The sequence below is a fragment of the Oryx dammah genome, unplaced genomic scaffold (genome assembly GCF_014754425.2).
Source record: "Oryx dammah isolate SB20612 unplaced genomic scaffold, SCBI_Odam_1.1 HiC_scaffold_11210, whole genome shotgun sequence".
NCBI lineage: Eukaryota > Metazoa > Chordata > Mammalia > Artiodactyla > Bovidae > Oryx > Oryx dammah.
Window position 1 is genome coordinate 4,559,502 of NW_024080603.1, and position 13,072 is coordinate 4,572,573.

The 13,072-nt window shown below is 39.5% G+C and overlaps 1 protein-coding gene across 1 annotated transcript in view; it reads left to right on the forward strand.

Annotated features, from left to right (window-relative positions):
- The first annotated feature begins 967 nt into the window (after nt 1–967).
- The window catches only part of LOC120860985 (TIR domain-containing adapter molecule 2), a 45,285-nt gene continuing 33,180 nt past the window's right edge, over nt 968–13,072 (forward strand). The window contains exons 1-3 of the mRNA XM_040236697.1: nt 968–1,471; nt 6,076–6,321; nt 9,725–9,856. Of these exons, the coding sequence (XP_040092631.1) occupies nt 1,277–1,471; nt 6,076–6,321; nt 9,725–9,856 (573 nt within the window). The 5' untranslated portion in view covers nt 968–1,276. The remainder of the gene's footprint in view (nt 1,472–6,075; nt 6,322–9,724; nt 9,857–13,072) is intronic.

The window sequence follows — 13,072 nt, forward strand, 5'->3', positions numbered from 1 at the left end:
TCATTTTCTACAAGACAGCTCAAAGGTTATGGCTCAGAATCTTATCTATAGCCCTTGAGAAAGAACTAAACGTCCTTGACATTGTTTAATAATTAAACTTTGTTATTTTGTCGTCTGTTTTCCTTTGTTTCTGCATTTTCTTTTTCACTTCTCTGATTAGATTTATTTTTGACTAAAGAATTTCTAGACTAAGGACATTGGGAGTTGAGGGAAGGGGTTGTCTCCTGGGAAGGCCCCATAGGGTACTGCCCCCTCTCACTTATTCTCAGAAAGGTACAGTCTTCCCCAAATCTCATTTCCTAGGGCCTCCTTTTCCCCTGCAGAGGCTTTGGGCACCCAAGGCCATTAAAGATCCTACATCTCTCCATCCCCCTTTCCATAAGCCCTTCTTCCCTGCCTGGTTCCTACCCATGTGCTTATTATATGTTTCTTATTATATGAGAAGACTCATACAGCATTTTTCAAATAGTAACCATCTGGGTTAAGCACTATTATTATCCTCATTTTACAGTTTCAAAGACTAAAAGAGACAGCTTAAGCAGAGTTTAAGGTCAGGCAGCTAATAAGTAACAGAGTAGGGACTAGAACTCCCGCAGTCTTGTGGTCAGAGAATTCGCGCTCCCAGCAAAGTGGCTTCTCCTCAAATTTGTTATTATTTAGAGGAAAACTCTCCGGAAATAGCAGAGCGCGCTCCTTCCGGGGATAAGCCCCTGACGGCCAGGAGACCCCTCCCTCGCTCCCGCCCGGCTCCCCGGGCGCTCAGCGGTTGCAGAAGCACTCCCCTGCAAGTAACGCCTACCGCCAGCCACGCCCCCTCCCCGGGCCCGCCCCGCCACGCACGCCACGCCAGCCCCGCCTCTCAGCCTGGAGTTGGCCGGGGCAGAGCTGACGCCTCGCAAGCTTCCACGTACGCATTTCAACGCCTCTCCCCGCGGCCGGGGCGAGCACATCCGGGTCGCGGGAGCCGGCGCTTCAGGCCCCGCCTCGTCTGCCCCGATCCCTAGTGCCCGCTTCCGGCCGTCGCAGGCCTTTTCCGCCTGTTCGCTGCCTGCCTTGTTTTCCGTTCCTCGGCTCGCTCTCGCCTCTGGGCCCGGGTGCCTCAGTACTTTCCGCCGTACCCAGGGGTTCGCTCCGCATTTCGACTCTCTCCGGGGCTCGGAGCCACGCGGCGGTGCGTCTTGGTGGTGCCGCCCGGGTCGAGGCCTGCCGCGCCGCGGCGAGTTCGTGCAGACCTGACCCCGCGTCTCCCCAGCTCCGTTGAGGCCGCCGCCTCGGGATGCCCCGGCTGGGGTCCGCGCCGCGCTGGGCGGCCGCCGCGGGCCGTTGGGGCTGCAGGCTGCTCGTGCTGCTGCTGTTCCTGGTGCCGGGCCCCGGCGGCGCCTCCGAGATCACCTTCGAGCTGCCCGACAATGCCAAGCAGTGTTTCTACGAGGACATCACGCAGGGCACCAAGTGCACCCTCGAGTTCCAGGTACTACGGGCTCAGGCAGTTGCCGGCCCCAGCTCGCCGTTCCAGGGTCGAGGCCGTTTTTTCATTCTTTGATTTCAGGAATCACATCTAGGTAGCCGATGCAGGCCATTTGGCTTTTCTTTCTGAAACCTTGCGCATTAGATAGTTAAGGACAGATATTAAGATACATGAATTCCAGAAATGCTTCCTGTGTGTGTGACTTTTCCATCCATTCTCTAATGTCCTTCATTTTGAACTTTCTTCCTTAAGAGTTAAAAAAAAAATTACTCCTGTTATATAGTGCCTTACGTCAGTTCGCCACTCTCTAAACCACACCTCCACTTTTATCGTATTTCAAGTGCTGCCAATATCTGACTCCATTGGTCTTCAGTTTTTCCATGGATGTTAAGGACTTATTGGTTAATGTCCCTGTCGTTGGCAGAGCTCTATTCCAGACCAGATGACCATCTGCCAGAGGTTTTGTAGAAGGAATTGCTGTGATAAGTGAAAGGCACTTTTTCATCTTGGGATTATATAGAAGTGGTTATTTAACAGATGTAGTTTCTTAACTTGGTTACAACATTCTTTACTCTCTTTCTTTCTTTTTTTTATCTTTGGAATCTCTTGGCTTTCTTTAGGAAACGATTTGATACCGAACTGTAAAGGATAAGTTGTAAATGCTTTGGTGAGGAGAAAGAGGGAATGGACTTTGCAGGGTCATTATGGAAACAGTGACTAGGAATTTGAAGAATTGTGGTAATTAACGACTAGAAATTTGAAGAAATACTACAGCTGGGAATAAGGAGCCAGAAGAAGGGAGGTCAACAGGGGCCAGACTATGTAGTGCCCAGCTGGTCGAGTTAAGGATTTTAGTTTTTCTTGAGAGTATGAGAAGCTGTCGTAGGGTGGTAAGCAGTGCAATGACAAGTTCTAAGTTTTCTGGAAAGCTGTAGGGATGTTAACTTGAGCAGGTAGAGGAAGTATTGTGGAGAGCTGCCAAGTACATGTATCAGTAAAAGACTGATTAGGAGGCTGTTGTAGCGATTCAGGCTGAGGCTAGGGTGGTAGCAGCAGGGAGAAGGAAAGTGAAAGGTGAAAGAACAGAAGATACTCTTTATGTAAAATCCACAGAAGTTGCTGATAATTTGGCTACAGTGAGTGAGGGAGGCCAAGGATGACTCTTTAGCGTGCTTAACTTCATGAGGACAGAAAGGATGATGGCAAGAATTGTAATATAAAGTGTCAGCGAAAAGCTAATTTTTTTGAACTTAAATATTTCTTGACTTCTGTATGCAGATGCTGTGCTTGGTGGTGAGAGTATTATTACAGGCTAAAAAAATCAGCATCTGTTGTGTGGCAGACAGTATACCAAGCATTTCAGGTGTATTATTTAATTCCCTGGACAACCCAATATGAGATGGGTATAGTTTTTATTACTCATTTACTAGTGATACCCAAGGTCACAAACTGTAGCAGTAGCAGAAATAGTATGCAGTTCTAGGTTAAGTTCTTAACCATTGTACTGCCTCTGAAAGATAAATGAGGCTGACCTTGACCTCAGGGACCTGACATTCACATAGTCATGTAATGTTAAGTGCAGTAATGAAAGTACATCCCAAGTATTGTGCTGGCTGAAGATGGAGAATCATCAGGAGAAATTTAGAGGAGGGTCTGCTGTGTGAGCTGAGTCTGGAGGGATAAATAATAGTTGTTGTACAAGTGGCAGAGGCGAAAAGGACTTCCTCAGCAGATATGTTACGTTTGTGAGACTTAATTCCAGCAAGCCTGAAAATTAGCCTGCGTCGGCACTGAAATATACTGAGTAGCAGTGTTGCTTTGTAATTGTGGATCTGAGGACTCTAGGGGCGATTTATACCAGTTTGTCTGCATTGTTCCTTGACAACAGTGAGACTGATGATTTGTACATGCTCAGTGTGAGTCCCCCGAGAGTGGTTGGTTACATGGCAGAAATATGCCTGTGTGAACAGCGAAATATAAGAAACCTAGTCCAGACTCCTGTTTTGGGCTCACCAGTTCCATAGTGTTTCCTGTACACCTGGGTGGTTCCTGATCCAAGTGGGTTTGCTCTGGCCTCATTCCTCAGAGAGTGAGGACAGGGGAGCCCGGACCTGACCTCTTGTGTCCTCTTGCCGTGAGACAGCTTTTGGCTATGATGTTTGACACTGTAATCTCTTCCTCTAATCAGTTGTAGATTTGTAAGCATAATCATTTTGGGTCCTGTGATTCTTTAGCAAACAGACCCTGTGTTACTTGTCACTGTTAGTGCAGAGACGTGCTCAGAGAATTCTGGCATTCTGGTGTTTTTGGAACACAGTGAGAAAGGGTATAAAAGGTGCTGAGACTTCCTTGAGGAAGTGCTAGGGGTAGTGTGCTCTTGATGACAGGTTTGGGTTTTTCTGTAGGCCACAGAAGTGATCAAAAGGTCTTAGGATGTGTGGGGAGGGAGGTGTTACTATCATCTAGTGGAGATGCTGCTAAATGTGCTTCAGGGCACAGGGCAGTGCAGCTCCTACAGCAAAAACTGTTCACCCCAAATAATCCAACTGAGGTTAAGAAACCTTGGATTAGACAGAGGAGAGACTGGGTTCTGGGAAGACCTCTTAGGAAATTGTGGCAGTAATCCTATCTGGACTGTGGATCGGGAACAGAAGAGATGGAGTGAATTTGAGAGAAGCAGTAATATCGAGATTCTGTGACTAACTGGGCAGGTAGGGATACATCATTCAAAATGATCTCCAGTTTCTTTCTTACGTGATCAGACAGATTGTTAGCCCCTGATGGCTCAGTGGTAAAGAATCCACCTGCCAGTGCAGGAGATGCAAGCGACGTGGGTTCAATCCCTGGGTTGGGAAGATCCCCTGGAGAAGGAAATGGCAACCCACTCCAGTATTCTTACCTGGGAAATCCTGCGGACAGAGGAGCCTGGCGGGCTACAGTCCATGGGGTTGCAAAGAGTTGGACATGACTTAGCCACTAAACAACAACAACAACCTTTATCTGAAGTAAGATTATTTGTTTTAAAGTTTGGTAGAAGGAAAGTGGCAGGATGATCAATTTGGGTTCTGTTTTTTGTTTGGATGTATGTTTTGATTATTTAAAGTACTATGGTGTTAAGTATGAATAATTGGGTCTGTAAAATGCAGTCAGTATTTCACCTAGAAGAAAGGTTGTTCACTTTTGGTGAAAAGGGGAATACCCAATTGATATGACATCATTTTTTGTGTCAGATGTTATATCTATATGTTAACATTTGCCTGTTTTACAATTTCCTAAATGCCCAGTTATATTTCATTTAATTATCGAAATGATCTTGTAACATAGTTCAGTTATTCATATCTCTTTAGTGACAAAGGTCATTTAAGTAACCAATCTTCTTTGAAGTCCAAAGTTTGATCTCCCTGTTCTACAAATCTAGAATGTCAATATTATGCTAGACCAGAAGGTTCAAGCTTGAAAATACCAATACATCTAATGGTGGTTGGAAATCCTCTACCCAGTGTCTCTTCATTGCGTCCTCCTCAGGTGGATCAGGCACCCTGTGATTCTTCTCCTGTCTCCTCTCCCTCTTCTCAGTTTTTTCTCCTCTTTACTCCTTTGCTTTTTTCTTCTCATACTTGTCCAGGTACCTCAGGAAAAACCTCTTCCTCTCTTCATTTGTGTAATTCAGATGGCTCAGATTGTGACGGCTCAGATATGCTTATGCTGAATAAGCATAACCCCTTGAAAATAGTTCCATAGTCCTCTTCAGAAGCATTTCACCTACCTCTGCTTTCCTTTCATATGCTTTCCTGTAAATACAGACTTTGCAGGTGAACAAAAGATTTATCTGCTTTTGCACTGTTCTGTTTTGGTTTTCCTTTAATCATATGTGTTTAAGCAATGTAGTTTAATCATTTATGCTTCTCTTGGAAACTAGTTTATAATAATGATATACTCTTAGAACCACCCACAAGTCATTTCTCTTCAAAATGTAATTCAAAACAAAAGTATGCATCAAATTCCATATAACTGACCTGTAAAAGAACTTAAGAAACACAGCCTGTAATTTGGCAGTAAAATGAGTTTCAATTCTGTAAGTATAGTGGCATGGGGTGTTGGACTAAAGACTGACCTACTTTACTGCTTCACTGAACGGTCTGTGAGTGCTTGGATCCTGCTAATGGGAGACCAGGTGAGGAAATTTGCGGAAGGAAAGTACTACGTGGCAGTTAGCTTAGGGTCGAGTATACATTTGGCATCAGCCTCTTATGAGGTGAATAATCTTGGGTAGACTATTTATTTTAACTCTCAGCTTCTTAGTTTGTAAAATGAGGGGGAAGTGCCCTCTTGGAGGGTTGTGGGAGAATTAAGTGATGTAGGAACCGTCTTCTGGTGTGTTGGTTCGTTCCCTCTCCCGTCATGAGGAAACATGTTCAGTTTCTGTAAAGCTTTAGTTGAACTGAAATCTGCCTCCCAGGACCCATTCACTGGTAGAAATCAAGAAACATAAAATTGCTTGTGATTGTTTTAAAAACCTTACAGCCATTTTAACAGGAAACCTGACTAATTTCTCAGACTTGTTCCTTGCAGTTATCTCTTCACTTTTTGTTTTTTCTCTTTTGTAGGTTATTACTGGTGGTCACTATGATGTAGATTGTCGACTAGAAGATCCTGATGGTAATGTGCTGTACAAGGAGATGAAGAAACAGTATGATAGTTATACCTTCACAGCCTCCAAAAATGGGACATACAAATTTTGCTTTAGCAATGAATTTTCTACTTTCACACATAAAACTGTATATTTTGATTTTCAAGTTGGAGAAGACCCACCTTTGTTTCCTAGTGAGAACCGAGTCAGTGCTCTTACCCAGGTAATAAGAGTCATATGTTTAAAAGGGGGAAATGGTATAATTTAACATGCATTAACTCATTGATGAAACACCAAATCTTGTGACTTTAACACAATCTTTAAGACCTGTCTTAACTCTTACAGTATATTAGGCATTTCACAGAGAATTCAGACTTTTTTAGTGAAGACCAGTGTTAAATTTTATGAAAAGAAAATAGACATTAAAATAGAAGGATCACTTTGGTAGAAACATCATTGACAAAGTTTAAAAGCCTAAACAGTGCTCTAACATTCTGAAGCATCTTCTGTAATTCATGGAGGAATGTTGCTACTGTAACTTAGCAGGCTGACATAAGTGGAAATTAAGTGATGCCATAATTAATATATACATATGTATGTATTTGCATACACACACTTTGATACAAGTATTTAGTGTTATGCAGACTGCTGTTACAATAACTTTTGCTGTAACTGAAGGTTAAATAGTAAAGATTACTAGTAAGTCATCTAACAAAAATCAAAAATAGTTAAGGTAGCTAAATTGGGTTCTATTTTGAAGAGCTTAATGAGAGAAAGATAGCAAGATAAATTTTGAGTCAGTGAACAAATACTGCTCAGGTGATGAGAAGAGCTATTTTATTTCTAGTTCAAATACAGTATGAGCTTAGAGTATGTCTAAAAGATACTCAGTTTGGTTTCCAAAAGAGTTATTTACCACCTTAAATTGGGTTTCCTTGTTTCCAGGTTCCAGGTAGTCTCTTGACCAAGATCACAGTAGTAGAGGCACTTTTTAAGAGTGTGTTAGAGCCTTAATTCATAAACCTATTATAAACATTAACAGGATGTGTTCAGATGTTCTCATTTTTAGTAATGTTCTTTTTATGGTAGCATCATGTGTGAACAGCACTTTGTAAAAAGGTTTTTTCGGGGGCCATTGTTTATAACTCAACTTCATCAATTTTAATTTGTATAATACGATAGCTTGCTTAAAAAACCTAAGTAGATAAATGCTTTTAGGATCACTTAACGTCCTTTATTTGTATCATATTTTTAAGCTCTTATTTCCATTTTTTCACTTTTTAAAAGTCTCCTATAAAGCAGCTGTTAATGCAGTAGAGTTTTAAAAAATTACCATGTGAGAAGTGGCCAAATAAATGGTAGTGTTTTGCTAAATCACCATTAATAAATAGAATGACTAAAGTAGATGGTGTTCATATATAAAGGCTGGTGGGGAATTTTATAACAGACCTGATATCCCCTAAATCTAATCATCATTCACAAATGCAGAGATAACTAGATTGTTAGCATGTCTTCTGATAAAATGCAGTAAGTCCATTACATTGCCTGTGTGATATTTCCATTCAGAATATTAATAACTGAATATTAATAACTGAATCCCATGAAGTCTGTGGCTCCAACCGTAATTTATAAGAAATACAGAGGATAGAGGAACACCAGGGAGAATAATCAACAAAATCCAGGAAGTGGGAAATGTTGATGGAAAGAGGACCCAGTTGAATTTTCAACAAGTAGATGGGAAGGGGATAAAAAAACAGGAAGAGAACCTAAAGATAAAGAAGACTTGAAAGACATATCAGTTAAATGATTATACTGACCTTGTTTGCCTTCTGATTTGGCAGTGACTTTGCTGAGGTGTTTGGGGAAATCTGAACACTGTCTGCCTTTTTCCTCTGGGCCATGCCATGTGACTTGCAGATCTTAGCTTCCTCCCAGGGATCGAACCCTGGCCAAGGCACTGAGCACCAAGCCCTAGCCACTAGATGGTCAGGGCTAGCCACTAGATGGTCAGGGCTTTCCACTGGCTTTATACCTGATAACTTTTAAGGAGTTATTTTTACTCTGTGTTACAGGGCCACTGGGATTATGTTTTTTAAATTGTTACCTTTCAGAAATAAATATGAAATGTAGAAGTATAGCTGAAATGGTAAAATATGTGATATATACTTTAATTGGAATGGGGAGGAAGATGGGTGAAGTAAGATTAGCTGAGTTTAATTATTGACATGGGGTTCATCATACTAATCTCTATACTTTTGAAGACATGAGAACATTTCCATTTTGAAGGTAGAATGAAAAATAAAAAACTAACACTACCTCAAAAATTGTATGAATCCACATAAGCAGTTCTTTAATTTCTGTGATTTTCTCTAGTTCAGTAATTCTTAACCTGTGCCCTTTTGTCATGCTTCAAGAATCCCTTGAACGCTCCTGAACTTGTGTCAAATCCTTGTTTTTATACATACTTTTCAAAGGAAGAATTCTTAGACTGTTCATCCTTTTGAGACTACATGGAAAGCAAAGAAATGCTAGAAGCACCTGTCTACCTCTGACTAAAACCTAGAAATCATTCATTTTAGTACATGGTGATCTTCCATTCTTAGGAACCAAGAAAAAAAAAGAAGCAAAAAAGTTTGAGTATTCTAATCGGTAAATTCAATTTGTAGACCTCCTAATTTCTCATACTTTTTAAAGAAACTTTCTCTGAAATATTTTTGTAACTATTCCTTTTCTACTTTTTGGTAGAACTTTATTAAGTGCTTAGATTATTTTCTAATGTCTAATATTAAAATTACAACAAACTCATTTTTTTAAACACTCCTAATATGTGGTTTGTGATGTAAAATAAGTATAATAAAACCCGTATCTCACTGTACCAGGGTTAAATTTTCAGCAGTAGAAAAATATTAAACTAGTTGTTTGTATACAACAACCAGAAAAATTAGACTCTTAACCCTTCTCAAGCAAATAGTGTAATGTAGAAAAAGGTAAGATGTCATCAGATGAAGGCCCACCGACTCACAGTGAAAATAAGACCTAGGTCCCATTGAGAACATATATATTGTTTTTGTTGACTGGAATGAGGGAGAAACTTACCTAGCAAAGTGGTCAATGTGGGGGAAAAACTTCCCACTTTGAAGTTTTCAGCTGTTTTTAAGATACTTGAAATAACTTTGGCTGACAGTCTGCTTTTATGCCATATTTTGCTTATTTTTGTATATCCTGGGACTTTGACTCATATGCATATTATTGGTCAAATTTACTGACCTGTCATTCTCTTCCTCCTAATTCTTCCTCTTGGAGAACCTGGCCTTAAAATTCTGTTGCCACCAGCCTTCACTGCTTAGTGTTTCTTCTGCTGTTCGCTTCACGTTCCACCCGCCACCTCCCAGACACCGCAGCTGCCACGCTCCAGTTTGGGGTGAGCAGCTGCCAGTCATCCTAGTGGGAGTGAGTGCAAGGGTTGCTCCGCCAGGACCACTGACATGAATGAGTGAGTGAACGAGGGCCAGTTCAGTGGAATGTTAGTCACATGAGGACTTGTGATCACAGTGAGAGGAACGATGGATATGCTAGATGGGTTGTACAGAAAGTATGAAACCTACTAACTGAAAGTTTCTCTTTAGATGGAATCTGCCTGTGTTTCAATTCATGAAGCTCTGAAATCTGTCATTGACTATCAGACTCACTTCCGATTGAGAGAAGCTCAAGGCCGAAGCAGAGCTGAGGATCTAAATACAAGAGTGGCCTACTGGTCAGTAGGAGAAGCCCTCATTCTCCTGGTGGTTAGCATAGGGCAGGTATTTCTCTTGAAAAGCTTTTTCTCCGATAAAAGAACCACAACAACTCGTGTTGGATCGTAATTTGAGAATTGATGCACCATTGCCGCTGTAATATTGCTGTCCTCCAATTAATTTTAGGTACTGAAGAACTTAATATGGCAACATTTTTAGAACCTTACTCATACACTTGTTGGGGGGCGGGGGGGATGTATAATGCATATCCCCAAGCTGTGGAAAGGACACCTTTTTTTATTTGTAAAGGTAGAAAAACTTTGGGACTTATTTTGGGCTATTCATAAATATTCAACACAATGATCTACACTTTTCTGGGTTGTTTCTATCTACTCTTCACACACTATACTTTGGTAATTTTGATTCCTCTTCTCCTTTTAAAACTACTTTTCTTGTAAGCAGTGGATATTTTAAACAAAGCCTTCAATTTAATGTCGATGTGTTGTGGAGGAAGAAAATTACCTTTTAGTTGTTTATAGTAAATAAAGTTTTGTTTTTAAGAAAATCAAATGTGATTAACTGTAGCCCAAGCCCTATTCTGCATTGTTTAATTTTATGAGGAAAAAAATCTACCATAGAAATATTAGTTAATATTGATATAATTTTAAATTGACACATCATGGTTTAATTTATTTCTCAGTAGCTTGGAAAATGTCATTGTTGTTGTTTGGGTTTATTCTATGATCTATGACCAGATATGTTATTTTTTTTCATAGAGACATTCTTACCACGCAGGAACTAGTATGTTTCAGTAACAGAGTTTACAGAGACCTTAAAAACCAGACTGTTAACAGGTAGAATAATCACAGAATAATTTAAGACACTACAATGCGGAGCAAATGACATGAGAAAACTTGCAATGAGTTATCAGCACACATTACATTTTCAGTGCTTTTACAAAGAAAAAAGGTGACCTGTTTCATTAAACGTTGAATCGGCTGATTCTTGCTCTCATGTGGCTTCAATGTCGAGAGTCACTCCTAGCTTTAATCGACAGTTGTTAATATAAAAGTTGTAACAGTGCCATACATTTTATTCTAGTGGGTGTGATGCACTGAGAAGTTAGTTTCTTTGGTTTTTTCTTTCTTTTTCTTCTCTGCTTTTTGGGTTTTTTTTGTTTTTTTGTCTTGCACATGTAATTTGTACAATCTCTGATTTAGCAGCCCTAAGATGATTTAAAACTTTAGAATGCTGTGTGTGTGTTTCTTATTTGATAATCTTCATTGATTGTACTGCATTTAATGAGTATTAAATAGTGCATTTTCTGTACACTATAGGATTTAGTCTGTGTTTGTATTTTATAACTTGCATAAATTGAGCTGACTGAAATAAGATTTTGTTCCAGGTATTCTAGGATAGAATACAAGATGATGCAAAATTGTGTTTAAAGCTCTTATGCTGTTTTTTAAAAAAAATTACGACTGCTTTTTGCCATGTTTCTCTCCCCCACCTAAAAGTGATGAGTGCTGAACATGACTGGCATATTTTTAGGACTTTGGTATGTGGTACTACAGAATTGGACAGCAGTTTTAGTCACTTAACCGCCACCTACTAAAAGTTAGCTCCTAATTCTAAGTTGTCTTAAAATGCACATACACTTCTGTGTGTAAGAGCAAGATGAATTCAGCTTGTCTGGCTTGCTAATTTAAAATGCTACAGTGCAGCAAAGGATGAACATACCTTCAACCCTATAATTCTAAAATGTCTGGAGACCAAACAGCTACTCCTTCAACAATATTTATCAATGGATTAAGAACTGAAGGTTAAGATTTTACAGATTTCTCTGTTGGGGTCCTTGTCCTGCAGCTTTTAAAGTGTCCCTCTGTATTTAGATTTGCAGATTTTAAAGAGTACTGTTAAAGTGATAAGCCTGAGAGTGTGTTGAATGTCCTCCTCAGGTTGCCTGCCTGCTCTTGGGTTCAGATAGTGACACCAGAGTTGAGCAGAGCTGCGTATCATCAAAGTGCCAAATTTGGCATAGATAATAGTTATTTAATCTGTACCTACCTAAACTTAATGATATTTAAAGACTGTTACCACAAATAATTTGTGATAAAACTATTGAGGGATATTAAAAAGTTTTAAATCACCACTGTCACCTGTTGTAGAAAATAGTACTGACTTAGTCTAGTCTGTAACTGGTTACAGTTTGATGGCTTGTCTATATTCAACTAGGTATGTATATAAAAATTAGAAAATACATATCTACCTGGATATGAATATTAAGTAGAACTTTTCCTTCTCCTATGTAATTTGTAGCTCATCCTTTTTCTTTAATCCGTTCATAACCTGTTGCTGCAGTTTGAATTTCTCAGATGTTTCTATTTGGATACATGGCTCAGAATACTTATTTAAACATCATTAGCTGTATGTATTTTTAAAGTAGAATAAATAATGGAAAGGGACTTGATATGCAAATTTGTACTAAAATTCCAACTGTGTGAAGATAACATTTAAAGATATTACTTTGCTAATAATCTAAACATTCTTTTTATTAAAGAAGCAGATGGTCTGGGGTTCACAGCTTTCATCCTGGCTTGATGATAACCCACTTTGAAAACGCAGTGGACTGAAAAGCAATTAAAATTGCTCTAAGTTCTTTTAAAGATTTCCTTTAAATCTCTACTATCCAGTTTTGCTTCAGTTTGTAAATTTGTAACATTTATGGTTAAACAGGACAAAGCAGACCCTATTGACTATTGTTTTCAAAAATTAAATTGATATATAAATTATTTAGAGGGTGTTTTCATTTACTTTTGAAAAGAAAAATTTGTCTAAATGACACATGTTGGTTCTGCAGGATTGTACCAATCAATTCTTGTAGAATAAAAAAAAAATCTTTCAACAAACTGACTTCACTTATTTCTGTCAAGATTTAAGTCTTTTTAAAGTTCCTTAGCAACTTAGACCTTGGAGTGCAGTTTTGTAGCAAGACAGTGATAATTTATTTCATATTTCATTGGAACATAGACTGACCAACAAAGTAAGTTAAAGAAGAGGAATACAAACTCTAATCACCTCACTTTTTAACCCTTCTTTTAGGTTTTCTTACTGAAAGTTGGGGGGAAAAGGAAGTTTAGCCTTCAGTTCCCTAAAGTGCTTCTTAGTTTTTAGGTAAGGTAACATTTGGTTGTATAATATCAAGTTTTCTCAATGTTGTTCCCCCTTTATAATGTCATG